This window comes from Heptranchias perlo, chromosome 10 (assembly GCF_035084215.1).
Source record: "Heptranchias perlo isolate sHepPer1 chromosome 10, sHepPer1.hap1, whole genome shotgun sequence".
NCBI classification, from domain to species: Eukaryota; Metazoa; Chordata; class Chondrichthyes; order Hexanchiformes; family Hexanchidae; genus Heptranchias; species Heptranchias perlo.
The window spans coordinates 86978317-86998640 of NC_090334.1; the positions used below are offsets into that span (position 1 = coordinate 86978317).

The 20324-nt window shown below is 52.9% G+C and overlaps 1 protein-coding gene across 3 annotated transcripts in view; it reads right to left on the minus strand.

The window, feature by feature from the left end:
• The window catches only part of tmem63c (transmembrane protein 63C), a 413010-nt gene that overhangs the window by 202238 nt on the left and 190448 nt on the right, over positions 1–20324 (minus strand). For all 3 annotated transcript variants that reach the window (XM_067992153.1, XM_067992151.1, XM_067992152.1), the window contains exons 8-9: positions 17051–17159; positions 14622–14695 (exon numbers count right to left, since the gene is read on the minus strand). In XM_067992153.1, the coding sequence (XP_067848254.1) occupies positions 14622–14695; positions 17051–17159 (183 nt within the window). The remainder of the gene's footprint in view (positions 1–14621; positions 14696–17050; positions 17160–20324) is intronic.

Genomic DNA, 20324 nt, shown 5'->3' on the forward strand with positions numbered 1-20324 from the left:
ACACATACACATATACAGTCAGTGAAACACACACACACAATCAGTGAGAGACACATACACTGTCAGTAAGAGACACACACATACAGTCAGTGAGAGAGAGAGAGAGACACACACAGTCAGTGACAGACACACACACACACACACACACACACACGTAACTAAAGTCAGTGGGATGATCATTTACATAGTTTTACACATAGTTAAAGTACTTGAGATACCTGATTGAGTAGACATTTTGGCAGGGGTGCGATTCTGAAGCATCCTCAGTGTGTTTCCCGTGCTGTGGGAAACACTCCCTGTTGCAACAGACGTGTTTCAGTCAGCAGCCAGTGGGAGATGCAAATGATTATTTGACAGGTGGGGAAGACCTCATTTATTGCAGCAGGGCACTCTGTAACTTCAGACAAAGTTTTGACTGCAAGACCTTTGTGTTTTGACTCAAAATTCTTACTTTCCACCCAAAACTCTGCTGTGCAAACATATTTACCTACTTTGCGGACCCCCTCAAACTCACACCGTCAGGATGGGGGGCGCCATGGCTGCATTCATCACTTCATCCGAGGACGAGCAACATCACCAGCCTCGCCAGGCACAGCGTCCACCTCCGCCACGTGGAGCTCCACAACACAGTGCTGAGTCACAGGCACCTGCACAAGAGCACGCAGGACAACAACAGAGAGAGCGATGTCGCAGGAGGCACTACCCTCGCAACAGGGTCTAAACAGGGTCTATAGACCGAGGCTCAGCTTCCTGGACCTCTCTGAGGAGCAGCGAGATGGAGGCTGAGAGTGAGTCGTCAGGTAGTCGCAGACATCTGCAGCCTCCTCCATGCTGAGCTGATCCTGGCTGGGCCGAGAGCAGGTCCTTACCTGTCGCTGTCAAAGTCACCACTGCCCTCAACGTCTTCGCCTCTGGATCATTCCAGAGTGTCACCGGGGACATCACCGGGGTCTCTCAGTCCCCTGCTCACAAGTCCATAAGGCAGGTCACAGACTGATTGTTTCACAGGGACTCGAACTACGTCAACTTCCCCATGGACGACCTCAGCCAGACGGAGAGGGCAGTGGGATTCCACACTGTGTCTGGCTTCCCACGGGTGCAGGGTGTAATCGATTGCACCCATATAGCAATCCGAGCACCTCCACACGAGCCAGGACTGTTCATCAACAGGAAGGGATATCACTCCATCAACACTCAGCTCATCTGTGACCACCGCAAGAGATTCCTTCACGTGTGCACCAGATACCCTGGCACTGCCACGGTTCCTTCATCCTCCAACATCCCGCCCCTCTTCCACGCACCGAACACCCGTAAGGGCTGGCTCCTCGGGGACAAGGGATACCCCCTGCACACATGGCTCATGACACCTTTGAGGAACCCCACCACCGAGCCACAGCGTCGCTATAACGACAGCCACATCGCTACCAGGTCTACAATTGAGCATGTTATATGGCTGCTCAAGATGCACTTCAGGTGCCTTGATCGTTCTGGGGGAACGCTTCAATACGCACCAGACAGAGTGGGACACATTGTAGCAGTGCGTTGTGTCTGCACAACATGGCACAACAGAGAGGGGGGCCGCTTGAGGAGGTCCCGTCCACATCTGGCACCCACCTTGAGGAGGAGGAGGAGGAGGAGGAGGAGGAGGAGGAGGAGGAGGAGGAACCCATGGGCAGAACAGCGGCTCACCTGGCTGCTCGTGAGGCCGGGGAGTCACTGATATCTGAACGGTTCTCTTAACATCGAACAGTGTGTAGAGTCCAGTCCTCACACCACCTGGATAGAGCAGCAGCCAAACCAGCATCCCCCGGCCTGCACAAAACAGTCCTGCAACTACACATACACCCACTGTAGAGTGACCCAATCGGTGGCATCAAGTGTGGGTGTTCATGGTGAACCTCATAAAAGGGCTTTATTACAGAAGCCAGTCAAGCATGGCCAAGGCGTGGCAGTAGAGGTGACAATATAGTATTTAATGTGAGTTTAACAAAAAGCAAATATAAATAAAAAAACATGACCAATCGTCAAACACCCTTGAGCATCACCTTCGTGCTCACAAAACCGTTGCCTTTCGCTTCAGACTACTCCCACGTGGTGCATCCCCTGTGGCTGCAGCAGAGGTAGTGGCAGGTTGCTCTTGTTCATGCCCTGACTGATTAGATGCTTTATGCCCTCTGGGTTTTGGTGCCCGTGAGGGCCCCTCCAAAGACTGCTCCACCTGCACCTGTGCAGGGGCAGACTCGGCCACCTGGAGAGCAGGCAGCTTTGCGGGTATTGATTGAAAGGGGGCAACGGGTGAGACGTGGAGGCACTTTGAGTGGTGTCCCCACTTCTATGTCCCCTTTTGCCATCATCCCTCCCCTGGGCCAGGCCCACATCACTCCTACCACTCTGCTGGACGACAGTTTGGAGGACATATATGAAGCCTTGTAAGGCCAGTGCTAGTGTATCTGCCTGTCTGTTTAAGGCTGCAGAATGTTGTTCACCCTGAGTCCAAACGGCCGTTGTCAGGACCTGAATGGACTCATTTGTGAGCCGTGCTTGAAGCTCAATGGAATCGCAGACATTCCCGCGACACTATCTCAGAGATTCCCACACGTCCCTGTGACAGTATCTCAGAGATTCCCACACGTCCCTGTGACACTATCTCAGAGATTCCCTCACGTCCCTGTGACAGTATCTCAGAGATTCCCACACGTCCCTGTGACAGTATCTCAGAGATTCCCTCACGTCCCTGTGACAGTATCTCAGAGATTCCCTCACGTCCCTGTGACAGTATCTCAGAGATTCCCACACGTCCCTGTGACAGTATCTCAGAGATTCCCACACGTCCCTGTGACAGTATCTCAGAGATTCCCACACGTCCCTGTGACACTATCTCAGAGATTCCCACACGTCCCTGTGACACTATCTCAGAGATTCCCACACGTCCCTGTGACAGTATCTCAGAGATTCCCTCACGTCCCTGTGACACTATCTCAGAGATTCCCACACGTCCCTGTGACACTATCTCAGAGATTCCCACACGTCCCTGTGACAGTATCTCAGAGATTCCCTCACGTCCCTGTGACATTATCTCAGAGATTCCCTCACGTCCCTGTGACACTATCTCAGAGATTCCCCCACGTCCCTGTGACAGTATCTCAGAGATTCCCACACGTCCCTGTGACAGTATCTCAGAGATTCCCCCACGTCCCTGTGACACTATCTCAGAGATTCCCTCACGTCCCTGTGACAGTATCTCAGAGATTCCCACACGTCCCTGTGACAGTATCTCAGAGATTCCCTCACGTCCCTGTGACAGTATCTCAGAGATTCCCACACGTCCCTGTGACAGTATCTCAGAGATTCCCTCACGTCCCTGTGACAGTATCTCAGAGATTCCCTCACGTCCCTGTGACAGTATCTCAGAGATTCCCACACGTCCCTGTGACACTATCTCAGAGATTCCCTCACGTCCCTGTGACAGTATCTCAGAGATTCCCTCACGTCCCTGTGACAGTATCTCAGAGATGCCCTCACGTCCCTGTGACACTATCTCAGAGAGGCCCTCCCTTGCCTGTGCCACCATTCCACTCATGCAGGAGTTGGACTCCTCCATCCTCTGCACTATTGTGGAGAGTGCGCGTGGCACCTGTTCCAGCACCTCGCAAATGTGCTGCTGCCCCTCAATCATTCTCCTTTTAAAGGATGGCCCCCAGGGTTCAGCATCTGTGCCCAGCTGAGCAGAGCCTGGAGAAGAGTTCTCCCACCAAAATGGACTCTCCACAGCTGCCCCTGCCACCAGTGTCTGCTTGTGCTCACATGTGTGTGGTAACTCACCATGTGCGAACCCAACTAATTGCAGAAGGGGACCCACTGAGGTGTGAGTATCTGCACTGGTAGATGGCTGGCTCAGATGTGACGGTGCCCCCTCAGAGGCCGGCAGGTCCTCTGAGGAATCGCCCTCCGCCATCATAGTGGTCGCTGAAGGCCCTGTAAGAGAAAGAAGGCAATACTAAGCTGAAGATGGCAAGGCATGTTAACATCAATTCATATTGTGTGTGCTGAATGTTAAAGCTCTGTCACCAGACGTTTGTTGGGTGCCAGTCTCGGCGTCCCCGATGGACAGGCACTCGAGAGTGCGGCTCAGCTCCAGTGCCTCCTGCTCCGCGTCTGTGAGGACGACGGTTAGTTGCGGCTTGCGGCCCCCCTCCGGTCCTCGCCCTCTCCCGTGCATTCTGGGCTCTCTTCTCCTCTAAGGGGAGAAAGTACAGACGCGTGAGAAAGTGATGGTGTTGTGGCCAACCGACGAATGCATTGGTTTGGGTGAGGCTGACAGTGAAAGAGAGGCATCAGAGGGTGAGTATGAGACAGAGCCATGACATTGGATGAGGATTGGGTTGAGTGGTAGTGGTGGGGTGAGTACTGGGGAGGTGAGGAAGTGCTGAGGAAGTGAAGGTAAGTTGAGGATGAGCTTTGAGTGGGTGTGAGGAGTGATGTGATAGAGTTGTGTGGGCAGTGCAGAGTGAGTTGGGGGGTGGGGGCGATGATGTGGAAGTCGGAGTGTAGGAGAATGAATAAGTTACTCACTTTGGCTGACCTGGTTAGGTAATTGAAGCGCTTCCTGCATTGTATTCAGGTGCGGGAGATGTTGCTGCTGCTGGTGACCTCCTCTGCCACCTCGAGCCAGGCCTTCTTGGTGGCAGAGGTAGGCCACTTCCTCCCGCCCGCCGGGTAGAAGACATCCCTCCTCCTCCTCACCCCATCCAGTAGCACCTGGAGTGAGGCATCACTGAATCTAGGAGCGGCCTTTCCCCTGGGCTGCTCCATTGTTCTATTTGGGTGTTTGCTCCAGGAGCAGCCATTGGAGGACTGCCCCTTTAAATAGAGCTCCTCCAGCTGACAGCCTGTGATGTGGGTGCGCAGTCCGCCCGCTGCGCAGGTTTCGGACGCCAAACCCGGAAGCCACGATCGCGTGGGGAACGGACCAATTTTATTGGGGGGGTTACCCACGCGCCAAATCGCCAAATCGCACCCGCCCCCCCCCGCTAATATTGGGCCCACAGTCAGTGAGACACACACACACACACACAGACACACACACACAGAGACACACACACAGAGACACACAGAGACACACACACACAGAGACACACACACAGTCAGTGAGACACACACACACAGTCAGAGAGACACACACACACACACACACACACACAGTCAGTGAGACACACACACACAGAGACACACACACACAGAGACACACACACACAGAGACACACACACAGTCAGTGAGACACACACACACAGAGACACACACACAGTCAGTGAGACACACACACACAGAGACACACACACAGAGTGAGACACACACACACACACACACACACAGAGTCAGTGAGACACACACACACAGAGACACACACACAGTCAGTGACACACACACACACACAGAGTCAGTGAGACACACACACACACACACACACAGTCAGTGAGACACACACACACACACACACACAGGGTCAGTGAGACACACACACAGGGTCAGTGAGACACACACACACACACACACACACACACACAGGGTCAGTGAGACACACACACACACACACACACAGGGTCAGTGAGACACACACACACAGGGTCAGTGAGACACACACACACAGGGTCAGTGACACACACACACAGGGTCAGTGAGACACACACACACACAGGGTCAGTGAGACACACACACACAGGGTCAGTGAGACACACACAGGGTCAGTGAGACACACACACACAGGGTCAGTGAGACACACACACACAGGGTCAGTGAGACACACACACAGAGTCAGTGAGACACACACACACAGAGTCAGTGAGACACACACACAGGGTCAGTGAGACACACACACACAGGGTCAGTGAGACACACACACACAGGGTCAGTGAGACACACACACAGAGTCAGTGAGACACACACACAGGGTCAGTGAGACACACACACACAGAGTCAGTGAGACACACACACACAGGGTCAGTGAGACACACACACACAGGGTCAGTGAGACACACACACACAGGGTCAGTGAGACACACACACAGGGTCAGTGAGACACACACACAGGGTCAGTGAGACACACACACACAGGGTCAGTGAGACACACACACACAGGGTCAGTGAGACACACACAGGGTCAGTGAGACACACACACACAGGGTCAGTGAGACACACACACACAGGGTCAGTGAGACACACACACACAGAGTCAGTGAGACACACACACACAGGGTCAGTGAGACACACACACAGGGTCAGTGAGACACACACACACAGGGTCAGTGAGACACACACGCGCATACACAGGGTCAGTGAGAGAGAGACATGCACACACAAATGCCTTCTCCTGATCCAGGAAAAGGAAGGCGACCGACAGACCAGCCCTTTGGGAATGCTGGACCACGAGGATGTTAAATAAGAACATAAGAAATAGGAGCAGGAGTAGGCCATACGGCCCCTCGAGCCTGCTCCGCCATTTAATCAGATCAAGGCTGATCTTCGACCTCAACTCCACTTTCCCGCCCGATCCCCATATCCCTCGATTCCCCTAGAGTCCAAAAATCTATCAATCTCAATCTTGAATATACTCAACGACTGAGCATCCACAGCCCTCTGGGGTGGAGAATTCCAAAGATTCACAACCCTCTGAGTGAAGAAATTCCTCCTCATCTCAGTCCTAAATGGCCGACCCCTTATCCTGTCAAGCCCTCCAAGAATTCTGTATGTTTCAATGACATCACCTCTCATTCTTCTAAACTCCAGAGATTTTAGGCCCATTCTACTCAATCTCTCCTCATAGGACAACCCTCTCATCCCAGGACTCAATCTAGTGAACCTTCGTTGCACCGCCTCCAAGGCAAGTTTATCCTTCCTTAGATAAGGAGACCAAAACTGTACACAGTACTCCAGGTGAGGTCTCACCAAAGCCCCGTACAATTGTAGCAAGACTTCCTTACTCTTTTCTCCCAAACCCTTTGTAACAAAGGCCAATATACCATTTGCCTTCCTAATTGCTTGCTGTACCTGCATGTTAACTTTCCATGTTTCACACACAAGGACCCCAAATCCCTCTGAATACCAACATTTCTTAGTCTCTCACCTTTTAAAAAATATTCTGCTGTATTTGTTATTGTGGATGCTCCGGCCCGGACCGTGTAGGACTGGATCATGTTGGCCAGCACGGTGCCAAGACGAGCAGACGTTGCCCTGGCAAAGACCTTGTAGTCCGTGCTGAGTAGTGAGACCGGGCCCCAGTTTTTAAGATGTTAGAGATCCCCCTTCTTTGGCAGCAGGACGACGACTGCCCTGGGCCAAGAGAGGGCATCTCACTGGTCACTAGACTTTCTCCCAGGACCCGTGCTTAGTCACTGCCCAGGACATCCCAGAATGCCCTGTGGAACTCCACGGTCAGCTGGTCCTGTCCCGGAGATTTCCCTCTAGAATGCTGGTGGAGAGCACCAGTCAGACTGTCCAGTCCTGGAGATCTCCCCACTGAGAGCTGGAGGAGGCCATCGGTCAGTCTGTCCAGTCCTGGAGATCTCCCCACTGAGAGCTGGAGGAGGCCATCGGTCAGTCTGTCCAGTCCCAGAGGTCACCCCCAGAGAGCTGGTGGAGGGCAGCGGTCAGTCTGTCCAGTCCCAGAGATCACCCCCAGAGAGCTGGTGGAGGGCAGCGGTCAGTCTGTCCAGTCCCAGAGGTCACCCCCAGAGAGCTGGTGGAGGGCAGCGGTCAGTCTGTCCAGTCCCAGAGGTCACCCCCAGAGAGCTGGTGGAGGGCAGCGGTCAGTCTGTCCAGTCCCAGAGATCACCCCCAGAGAGCTGGTGGAGAGCACCGGTCAGACTGTCCAGTCCTTGAGATCTCCCCCCAGAGCTGGTGGAGGGCAGCGGTCAGTCTGTCCAGTCCTGGAGATCTCCCCCCAGAGAGCTGGCAGAGGGCAGCGGTCAGTCTGTCCAGTCCTGGAGATCTCCCCCCAGAGAGCTGGCAGAGGGCAGCGGTCAGTCTGACCAGTCCTGGAGATTTCCCCACAGAGAGCTAGTGGAGAGCAGCGGTCATAGAATCATAGAATCATAGAAGTTTACAATATGGAAACAGGCCCTTCGGCCCAACATGTCCATGTCGCCCAGTTTATACCACTAAGCTAGTCCCAATTTCCTGCACTTGGCCCATATCCCTCTATACCCATCTTACCCATGTAACTGTCCAAATGCTTTTTAAAAGACAAAATTGTACCCGCCTCTACTACTGCCTCTGGCAGCTCGTTCCAGACACTCACCACCCTTTGAGTGAAAAAATTGCCCCTCTGGGCCCTTTTTTATCTCTCCCCTCTCACCTTAAATCTATGCCCCCTCGTTATAGACTCCCCTACCTTTGGGAAAAGATTTTGACTATCTACCTTATCTATGCCCCTCATTATTTTATAGAGTTCTATAAGATCACCCCTTAACCTCCTACTCTCCAGGGAAAAAAGTCCCAGTCTATCTAACCTCTCCCTATAAGTCAAACCATCAAGTCCTGGTAGCATCCTAGTAAATCTTTTCTGCACTCTTTCTAGTTTAATAATATCCTTTCTATAATAGGGTGACCAGAACTGTACACAGTATTCCAAGTGTGGCCTTACTAATGTCTTGTACAACTTCAACAAGACATCCCAACTCCTGTATTCAATGTTCTGACCAATGAAACCAAGCATGCTGAATGCCTTCTTCACCACCCTATCCACCTGTGACTCCACTTTCAAGGAGCTATGAACCTGTACTCCTAGATCTCTTTGTTCTATAACTCTCCCCAACGCCCTACCATTAATGGAGTAGGTCCTGGTCTGATTCGATCTACCAAAATGCATCACCTCACATTTATCTAAATTAAACTCCATCTGCCATTCATCGGCCCACTGGCCCAATTTATCAAGATCCCGTTGTAATCCTAGATAACCTTCTTCACTGTCCACAATGCCACCAATCTTGGTGTCATCTGCAAACTTACTAACCACTCCTCCTAAATTCTCATCCAAATCATTAATATAAATAACAAATAACAGCGGACCCAGCACCGATCCCTGAGGCACACCAGAGGCAAACAAGCGTACTGAGCTTGAATCAAGGAGACTATGATGGTATGAGAGCGGAATTGATTAAAGTGGACTGGGAAAATAGATTAAAGGGTAAGACGGTACATGAGCAGTGGTGTTCATTCAAGGAGTTATTTTACAACTTTCAAAAAATATATATTCCACTGAGGAAAAAAGGGTGTAAAAGAAATGACAGCCATCCGTGGCTAAGTAAAGAAATTAAGGATAGTATCCGACTAAAAACAAGGACATATAAGGTAGCCAAACTTAGTGGGAGGATAGAAGATTGGGAAGTCTTCAAAAGACAGCAAAAAGTAACTAAAGGATTGATTAAGAAAGGGAAGATGGATTATGAAAATAAATTAGCAAAAAATATAAAAACAGATAGCAAGAGTTTCTACAGTTATATAAAAAGAAAAAGGGTGGCTAAGGCAAACATAGGTCCCTTAGAGGATGAGACCGGGAAATTAATGGTGGGAAACATGGAGATGGCAAAAATGCTGAACAAATATTTTGTTTCAGTCTTTACGGTAGAGGACACTAAGAATATCCCAACACTGGACAAACAGGGGGCTCTAGGGGGGGAGGAGCTAAATACGATTAAAATCACTAAGGAATTGGTACTCAGTAAATTAATGGGACTCAAGGCGGATGAATCCCCTGGACCTGATGGCTTACATCCGAGGGTCTTGAGGGAAGTGGCAGTAGGGATTGTGGATGCTTTGGTAATAATTTTCCAAAATTCTCTGGACTCGGCAAAGGTCCCGGCAGATTGGAAAACTGCTAATGTAACACCCTTATTTAAAAACGGTAGTAGGCAGAAGGCTGGAAATTATAGACCAGTTAGCCTAACATCTGTGGTGGGTAAAATTTTGGAGTCGATTATTAAGGAGACAGTAGCGGAACATTTGGATAAACATAATTTAATAGGACAAAGTCAGCATGGCTTTATGAAGGAGAAGTCATGTCTGACAAATTTGCTTGAGTTCTTTGAGGACATAACGTACAGGGTGGATAAAGGGGAACCAGTGGACGTAGTGTATTTAGACTTCCAGAAGGCATTCGACAAGGTGCCACATAAAAGATTATTGCTCAAGATAAAGAATCACTGGATTGGGGGCAATATTCTGGCATGGGTGGAGGATTGGTTATCTAACAGGAAGCAGAGAGTTGGGATAAAGGGTTCTTTCTCGGACTGGCAACCAGTAGCCAGTGGTGTTCCGCAGGGGTCGGTGCTGGGTCCCCAACTCTTTACAATCTATATTAACGATTTGGAGGAGGGGACCGAGTGTAACATATCTACTCGCCTTCAAACAGCCACCCAACCTCAAACAGACCATCGTTCGCAGCAAATTACCCAGCTTTCAGGAGAACAGCGTCCACGACACCACACAACCCTGCCACGGTAACCTCTGCAAGACATGTCACGCCAGATCATCGACACAGATACCAGCATCACACGAGAGGACACCACCCACCAGGTGCACGGTTCATACTCCTGTGACTCGGCCAACGTTGTCTACCTCATACGTTGCAGGAAAGGATGCCCCGGAGCATGGTACATTGGCGAGACCATGCAGACACTGCGACAACGGATGAACGGACACCGCGCAACAATCGCCAGACAGGAGGGTTCCCTCCCAGTCGGGCAACACTTCAGCAGTCAAGGACATTCAGCCACCAATCTTCGGGTAAGCGTTCTCCAAGTCGGCCTTCAAGACACACGACAACGCAAAATCGTCGAGCAGAAATTGATAGCCAAGTTCCGCACCCATGAGGATGGCCTCAACTGGGATCTTGGGTTCATGTCACGCTACACGTAAACCCACCAGCGAATAAAAGTTATCTGTTTTTAATACAACGGGTCATTTTCTGTCTTTCTCTTCCTTTTGGATGTTTCTCCCTCTCTCTGTTTTGTGTTCTGGCCGTTTGTATATTCGGTGGTCCTGTAGGTAACACCTCTCTGTCTGAACACTTTGATTGCCTTGACAACGGGCAGTTGGAAAGATTATCTGTAATCACCAGGTATTGATCTCTGAATATAAATGCGAAACGTTCAAAGATTTCATTTCCACATTCACCTGATGAAGGAGAAAGCCTCCGAGAGCTTGTGATTTTCAAATAAAATTGTTGGACTATAACCTGGTGTTGTAAGATTCTTTACATTTGTCAACCCCAGTCCATCACCGGCATCTCCACATCACGTATACTTCTAGACAACCGGGGGGCTCTAAATTTGGCAGTGCCACCCTTTTTCTTTGAGGGGACGTGTCTGCATTGTACCCGTAGAATTTCACTTTTTCATGCCTCCCACTGGCTTGCCACTGATTTCTCCTCAAGTAATTGTGTCCAGTCCACTTCTGCCAAAATAGACTCTTCGTTCTGTAAAATTTGCCTTCCCCCAATTTAAAACGTTTACTCCTGATTTAACTCTGTCCTTTTCCATAATAATGCTAAAACTATCTGAATTGTGGTCACTATCCCCAATATGGTCACCCACTGTCACTTCACCCACTTGCCCATCTTCATTTCCCAGGACTAAATCTAGAATTGCATCCCCTCTTGTTGGGCTTGTCACGTACTGGCTAAAAAAGTTCTCCTGGACACCGATCAAGAATTTTGTGCCCTCTGTGCCCCTCACACTGTTTGAATCCCAGTTGATGTTAGGGTAGATGAAGTCCCCGACTATTATTGCCCTCTTATTTTTGCACTCAGAAATTTGCCGACATATTTGTTCTTCTATCTCCCTTTCGCTATTCGGCATCTATAGTACACTCCTAGTCGTGTGACTGCCCCTTTTTTATTTCTTAGCTCAACCCATATGGCCTCGATTGATGATCCATTTAGCAAATCATCCCTTGTCACAACTGTAATTGATTCTTTAACCAATAATGCTACCCCCCCTCCTTTTTTATCACCCACTCTATCCTGCCTGAAAACTCTATATCCCTGGATATTGAGCTGCCAATTATCCCCCTCTTTAAGCCAGGTTTCCGTTATAGCAATGATATCATGCTGCCATGTGTCTATCTGTGCCCTTAGCTCATCTGCTTTGTTTGTAATACTCCTTGCATTGAAGTATATCCCCTTTAACCCCGTCAAATTCCTGTGCTGAACACTATTTAACCTTTGCTTCTTTTGCCTTTCCGAGTCGCTAACTACGTCACTAACTGCTTTTCTGCTTCCCGTTTCCTGGTCTGAATTTGTCCTATCTGTACCTGCCCTTTGGTTCCCATCCCCCTGCCATACTAGTTTAAACCCCCCCCCAACAGAACCAGCAAATGCCCCCGCGAGGATATTGGTCCCGGTTGTGCATGGGTGCAACCCGTCCAGCTTGTACAGGTCCCGCCTTTCCCAGAATCGGTCCCAATGCCTCAGGAATTTAAACCCCTCCCTCCTACACCATCTCTCAAGTCACACATTCAGCTGGCCTATTCTCCTATTTCTGCTCTCGTTAGCACTTGGCACTGGGAGTAATCCTGAGATTACTACCATAGAGGTCCTGCTTTTTAATTCATTTCCTAACTCCCTATATTCTGCTTGCAGGAACTCATCCCTTTTTTTACCGATGTCGTTGGTACCGATATGGACCACGACCTCTGGCTGTTCACCCTCCCCCTTCAGGATGTCCTACAGCCGCTCCGTGACATCCTTGACCCTAGCGCCAGGGAGGCAACATACCATCCTGGAGTCACATCTGCGTGGCCGGTCAGTCTGACCCGTCCCGGAGATTTCCCCGCAGAGCGCTGGTGGAGGGCACCGGTCAGTCTGTCCCGTCCCGGAGATTTCCCTGCAAAGAGCTGATGGGGGGCACCGGTCAGTCTGACCCGTCCCGGAGCTTTGCCCCTTGAGTGCTGATGGAGGGCTTAGTGAAGTACTGAGCCGCTCGGCTCCCTCTGGGCTGACCTTTGGCAGGTCCTCCAACAAAACTCTATGAGCATCCTCGCTGGACGGATCTGGAGAGTTCAGAGCCCCGTAGTAGGCCAGGGGCCTGGCACTGACCCCCTCCGGATCCAAGATGAGAGATCTGTTGTTGACCAGCTGCTTATGGAACCCCTGCCTTTTTCCAGCGAGTAGAAGGGGAGCTGCGGCCCAGGTCCTGACGGAGCTGGAGCCGTGACCTCACATACACTCCTCGGGACCCGACGAGCTGCAGGTCCTTCAGATCGCCTCTCTTCTCTTTGTACACCACTGCAGGGCCGGATCCTTGACCACTTGACCGAGATGGGACTCCAGGTCAAGTACCTCCTTCTCCAGCCGCCTGACCTCAGACTCCTGCATCTTGGTCGACTCCCTGCGTACTCGCGACAGAAGAGACGGACATGAGCCTTACCCACGTCCCACCATAGCCTTAAGGAGGAGAAGCCCCCACAGCTTCCTTCTCCAATCAATACAGAATCGACAGAACAATTCCCGGAACCGCACGTCCTCCAGCAGTAGGTTGTTAAAGTGCCAGATCGCGGACCCCACCTGAGCACGGGGCAAAGCGAGTCCCATCCACACCGGGCGAGGGTCCGAGCTCCTTCCACGCTGGGCGAGGGTCCGAGCTCCTTCCACACCGGGCGAGGGTCCGAGCTCCTTCCACGCCGGGCGAGGGTCCGAGTCCCATCCACACCGGGCGAGGGTCCGAGCTCCTTCCACGCCGGCCGAGCGTCCGAGCTCCGCCCACGCTGGGCGAGGGTCCGAGCTCCTTCCACGCTGGGCGAGGGTCCGAGCTCCTTCCACGCCGGGCGAGGGTCCGAGCTCCTTCCACGCTGGGCGAGGGTCCGAGCTCCTTCCACACCGGGCGAGGGTCCGAGCTCCTTCCACGCCGGGCGAGGGTCCGAGTCCCATCCACACCGGGCGAGGGTCCGAGCTCCTTCCACGCCGGGCGAGGGTCCGAGCTCCTTCCACACCGGGCGAGGGTCCGAGCTCCGTCCACGCCGGGCGAGGGTCCGAGTCCCATCCACACCGGGCGAGGGTCCGAGCTCCTTCCACACCGGGCGAGGGTCCGAGCTCCTTCCACGCTGGGCGAGGGTCCGAGCTCCTTCCACACCGGGCGAGGGTCCGAGCTCCTTCCACGCCGGGCGAGGGTCCGAGTCCCATCCACACCGGGCGAGGGTCCGAGCTCCTTCCACGCCGGGCGAGGGTCCGAGTCCCATCCACACCGGGCGAGGGTCCGAGCTCCTTCCACGCCGGGCGAGGGTCCGAGCTCCTTCCACACCGGGCGAGGGTCCGAGCTCCTTCCACACCGGGCGAGGGTCCGAGCTCCTTCCACACCGGGCGAGGGTCCGAGCTCCTTCCACGCCGGGCGAGGGTCCGAGCTCCTTCCACACCGGGCGAGGGTCCGAGCTCCTTCCATGCCGGGCGAGGGTCCAAGTCCCATCCACACCGGGCGAGGGTCCGAGCTCCTTCCACGCCGGGCGAGGGTCCGAGCTCTAACCCCACTCACAGTAAGCTCCATCCACCCCCACCCCTACCCAGAGCAACTTCAGTCAGGCCCCCTGCTCCCACCGATACTGGCTCATTCCCAGCCTTGATAACATTACTCACTGGAAGTGCTTGGTGATCAGGTTTGTGTCTGTGATTTCCTTTGGGATCTGTGAAATCATCAGCGTCCTCGCAACCTAACGAGAGGAAAAGCCAATTAGTTCACAGCAGCTGCAGACTCTTACATTTCAGTAATGGTACCTCATTCCAGACTGGTCCCAGAACACCCAGACTGGTCCCGGGACACCCAGACACACCTAGACTGGTCCCGGGACACCCAGACACACCCAGACTGGTCCCGGGACACCCAGACACACCCAGACTGGTCCCGGGACACCCAGACACACCCAGACTGGTCCCGGGACACCCAGACACACCCAGACTGGTCCCGGGACACCCAGACACACCCAGACTGGTCCCGGGACACCCAGACACACCCAGACTGGTCCCGGGACACCCAGACACACCCAGACTGGTCCCAGAACACCCAGACACACCCAGACTGGTCCCGGGACACTTAGACACACCCAGACTGGTCCCGGGACACCCAGACACACCCAGACTGGTCCCGGGACACGCAGACACACCCAGACTGGTCACGGGACACCCAGACACACCCAGACTGGTCCCAGAACACCCAGACACACCCAGACTGGTCCCGGGACACCCAGACACACCCAGACTGGTCCCGGGACACCCAGACACACCCAGACTGGTCCCGGGACACCCAGACACACCCAGACTGGTCCCGGGACACCCAGACACACCCAGACTGGTCCCAGAACACCCAGACACACCCCGACTGTCCCGTGACACCCAGACACATCCAGACAAACCCCGTGACACCCAAACTGGTCCCGGGAACCCAGAGTTGATGTTGGGATGTATCATTGAGGGTGTGATTTATAATCTGAGGAGGAGTGCTGATATTTGATTGAGCCTTGGTGAGTTTGCATCTGGTGCACTGTATTAAGTGCGGTTTTCCAGGAAAGATGTGAAATTACTGGATGGAGTCCAGAGGAGGGCTATCAGGCTGATTGCTGACCTTAGAGGGCAGGGTTATGAGAAAAGATCATCGGCCCTTGGACTTATCCTCTGGGGAGGCAAAGATGACGGGAGGCGTGATTTCTTTTTTTATTATTCATTCCCGGGATGTGGGCTTTGCTGGCAAGGCTGCCATTTATTGCCCATCCCAAGTTGCCCCTGAGAAGGTGGTGGTGAGCCACTGCAGGCCGAGTGGTATTGTTTGTAGCGGTTTGATTCAACTGAGTATTTTGTTAGGACATTTCACAGGGCAGTTAAGAGTCAACCACGTTTGTGTGGGACTGGAGTCACATATATATTACCAGACCGGGTAAGGACGGCAGGTTTCCTTCCCTAAAGGAAATTAGGGAATCAGTTGAGTTTTTATGACAATCCAACTGCTTCATGGTCACTTTTACCGATACTGAAGATTACCGTCACTTTTACCGATATCGAAGATTACCGTCACTTTTACCGATATTGAAGATTACCGTCACTTTTACCAATATCGAAGATTACCGTCACTTTTACCGATACGGAAGATTACCGTCACTTTTACCGATACGGAAGATTACCGTCACTTTTACCGAAATTGAAGATTACCGTCACTTTTACCGATTTTGAAGATTACCGTCACTTTTACCAATATTGAAGATTACCGTCACTTTTACCGAAATTGAAGATTACCGTCACTTTTACCGATACTGAAGATTACCGTCACTTTTACCGATACTGAAGATTACCGTCACTTTTACCGATATTGAAGATTACCGTCACTTTTACCGATTTTGAAGATTACCGTCACTTTTACCGATATTGAAGATTACCGTCACTTTTACCGATTTTGAAGATTACCGTCACTTTTACCAATATTGAAGATTACCGTCACTTTTACCGAAATTGAAGATTACCGTCACTTTTACCGATACTGAAGATTACCGTCACTTTTACCGATACGGAAGATTACCGTCACTTTTACCGATATTGAAGATTACCGTCACTTTTACCGATTTTGAAGATTACCGTCACTTTTACCGATTTTGAAGATTACTGTCTATGCAGATTTTCATGGGGATGGAAAACTTGGATCCAGCAAAATTCCTCCGTCAGGCAGAGGATTCAAGGAGTAGAAGATACAGTTTAAAGTTAAGGGCATCAAAAGAAAATGAGAAATTTAGATAACATTTTATAACCAGAGGGTGATAGGATTGTGGAATCAATTACTCGGGGGTAAGGGAAGGACTCGATGAATTTGTTGGGAGTGGGGGATACAAGGATGTTCGGTCTGGAATCAAGGTACGGACAATGATGCGAGGTTTGGAAGGGTTACTAGTTTGACCAATTGCAGCATTGTTGTCAGTCTCTGGAAACAGTTTTCAGGCTGTAATCTCTTGCATTGCTGCAAATGCTTCCACTCTGTTCTCTCCCTCGCCTCAACATAACATTTGGTTAATCTGCTTTGAACTCACCTTTTCATTCTCTTTGTAATCAAGCTGCAGAGAGTGATGCCCCATACAGATCACAGTAAAGATGAAGTAAAGAAACGCAAATATACTGTGCAGCCAGAGCAACTGATCACTGGAAAACAACAGAGTAATCAGAGCGTGAGGAACGGAGTAATCAGAGCGTGAGGAACGGAGTAATCAGAGTGCGGGGAGCGGGGTAATCAGAGCGTGAGGAGCGGAGTAATCAGAGCGCGGGGAGCGGAGTAATCAGAGCGTGAGGAGCGGAGTAATCAGAGCGCGGGGAGCGGAGTAATCAGAGCGTGAGGAACGGAGTAATCAGAGCGCGGGGAGCGGAGTAATCAGAGCGTGAGGAGCGGAGTAATCAGAGCGTGAGGAGCGGAGTAATCAGAGCGTGAGGAGCGGAGTAATCAGAGCGTGAGGAGCGGAGTAATCAGAGCGCGGGGAGCGGAGTAATCAGAGCGTGAGGAGCGGAGTAATCAGAGCGCGGGGAGCGGAGTAATCAGAGCGTGGGGAGCGGGGTAATCAGAGCGCGGGGAGCGGAGTAATCAGAGCGTGAGGAACGGAGTAATCAGAGCGCGGGGAGCGGGGTAATCAGAGCGTGAGGAGCGGAGTAATCAGAGCGTGAGGAGCGGAGTAATCAGAGCGTGAGGAACGGAGTAATCAGAGCGTGAGGAGCGGAGTAATCAGAGCGTGAGGAACGGAGTAATCAGAGCGTGAGGAGCGGAGTAATCAGAGCGTGAGGAACGGAGTAATCAGAGCGCGGGGAGCGGAGTAATCAGAGCGTGAGGAGCGGAGTAATCAGAGCGCGGGGAGCGGAGTAATCAGAGCGTGGGGAGCGGGGTAATCAGAGCGCGGGGAGCGGAGTAATCAGAGCGTGAGGAACGGAGTAATCAGAGCGCGGGGAGCGGGGTAATCAGAGCGTGAGGAACGGAGTAATCAGAGAGCGGGGAGCGGGGTAATCAGAGCGTGAGGAGCGGGGTAATCAGAGCGTGAGGAGCGGAGTAATCAGAGCGCGGGGAGCGGAGTAATCAGAGCGTGAGGAACGGAGTAATCAGAGCGTGAGGAGCGGAGTAATCAGAGCGCGGGGAGCGGGGTAATCAGAGCGCGGGGAGCGGAGTAATCAGAGCGCGGGGAGCGGAGTAATCAGAGCGTGAGGAACGGAGTAATCAGAGCGTGAGGAACGGAGTAATCAGAGCGTGAGGAACGGAGTAATCAGAGTGTGGGGAGCGGGGTAATCAGAGCGTGAGGAACGGAGTAATCAGAGCGCGGGGAGCGGGGTAATCAGAGCGTGAGGAACGGAGTAATCAGAGCGCGGGGAGCGGGGTAATCAGAGCGTGAGGAGCGGAGTAATCAGAGCGCGGGGAGCGGAGTAATCAGAGCGCGGGGAGCGGGGTAATCAGAGCGCGGGGAGCGGAGTAATCAGAGCGTGAGGAACGGAGTAATCAGAGCGCGGGGAGCGGAGTAATCAGAGCGTGAGGAACGGAGTAATCAGAGCGTGAGGAACGGAGTAATCAGAGCGTGAGGAACGGAGTAATCAGAGAGCGGGGAGCGGGGTAATCAGAGCGTGAGGAGCGGGGTAATCGGAGCGTGAGGAGCGGAGTAATCAGAGCGCGGGGAGCGGAGTAATCAGAGCGTGAGGAACGGAGTAATCAGAGCGTGAGGAGCGGAGTAATCAGAGCGCGGGGAGCGGGGTAATCAGAGCGCGGGGAGCGGAGTAATCAGAGCGCGGGGAGCGGAGTAATCAGAGCGTGAGAAACGGAGTAATCAGAGCGTGAGGAGCGGAGTAATCAGAGCGCGGGGAGCGGGGTAATCAGAGCGCGGGGAGCGGAGTAATCAGAGCGTGGGGAGCGGGGTAATCAGAGCGTGGGGAGCGGGGTAATCAGAGCGTGGGGAGCGGGGTAATCAGAGCGCGGGGAGCGGAGTAATCAGAGCGTGGGGAGCGGGGTAATCAGAGCGTGAGGAACGGAGTAATCAGAGGGCGGGGAGTGGGGTAATCAGAGCGCGGGGAGCGGAGTAATCAGAGCGTGAGGAACGGAGTAATCAGAGCGCGGGGAGTGGGGTAATCAGAGCGCGGGGAGCGGAGTAATCAGAGCGTGAGGAACGGAGTAATCAGAGCGTGAGGAACGGAGTAATCAGAGCGCGGGGAGTGGGGTAATCAGAGCGCGGGGAGCGGAGTAATCAGAGCGTGAGGAACGGAGTAATCAGAGCGTGAGGAACGGAGTAATCAGAGCGTGAGGAACGGAGTAATCAGAGTGTGGGGAGCGGGGTAATCAGAGCGTGAGGAACGGAGTAATCAGAGCGCGGGGAGCGGGGTAATCAGAGCGTGAGGAACGGAGTAATCAGAGCGCGGGGAGCGGGGTAATCAGAGCGCGGGGAGCGGAGTAATCAGAGCGCGGGGAGCGGAGTAATCAGAGCGCGGGGAGCGGGGTAATCAGAGCGCGGGGAGCGGAGTAATCAGAGCGCGGGGAGCGGAGTAATCAGAGCGTGAGGAACGGAGTAATCAGAGCGTGAGGAACGGAGTAATCAGAGCGCGAGGAACGGAGTAATCAGAGAGCGGGGAGCGGGGTAATCAGAGCGTGAGGAGCGGGGTAATCAGAGCGTGAGGAGCGGGGTAATCAGAGCGCGGGGAGCGGGGTAATCAGAGCGCGGGGAGCGGAGTAATCAGAGCGCGGGGAGCGGAGTAATCAGAGCGCGGGGAGCGGAGTAATCAGAGCGCGGGGAGCGGAGTAATCAGAGCATGAGGAGCGGAGTAATCAGAGCGCGGGGAGCGGAGTAATCAGAGCGTGAGGAACGGAGTAATCAGAGCGCAGGGAGCGGGGTAATCAGAGCGTGGGGAGCGGGGTAATCAGAGCGTGAGGAGCGGAGTAATCAGAGCGTGAGGAGCGGAGTAATCAGAGCGCGGGGAGCGCGGTAATCAGAGCGTGAGGAGCGGAGTAATCAGAGCGTGAGGAGCGGAGTAATCAGAGCGTGAGGAGCGGAGTAATCAGAGCGCGGGGAGCGGGGTAATCAGAGCGTGAGGAGCGGAGTAATCAGAGCGTGAGGAGCGGAGTAATCAGAGCGCGGGGAGCGGAGTAATCAGAGCGCGGGGAGCGGAGTAATCAGAGCGTGAGGAGCGGAGTAATCAGAGCGCGGGGAGCGGAGTAATCAGAGCGTGAGGAGCGGAGTAATCAGAGCGCGGGGAGCGGAGTAATCAGAGCGTGAGGAGCGGAGTAATCAGAGCGCGGGGAGCGGGGTATTCAGAGGGCGGGGAGCGGGGTAATCAGAGCGTGAGGAACGG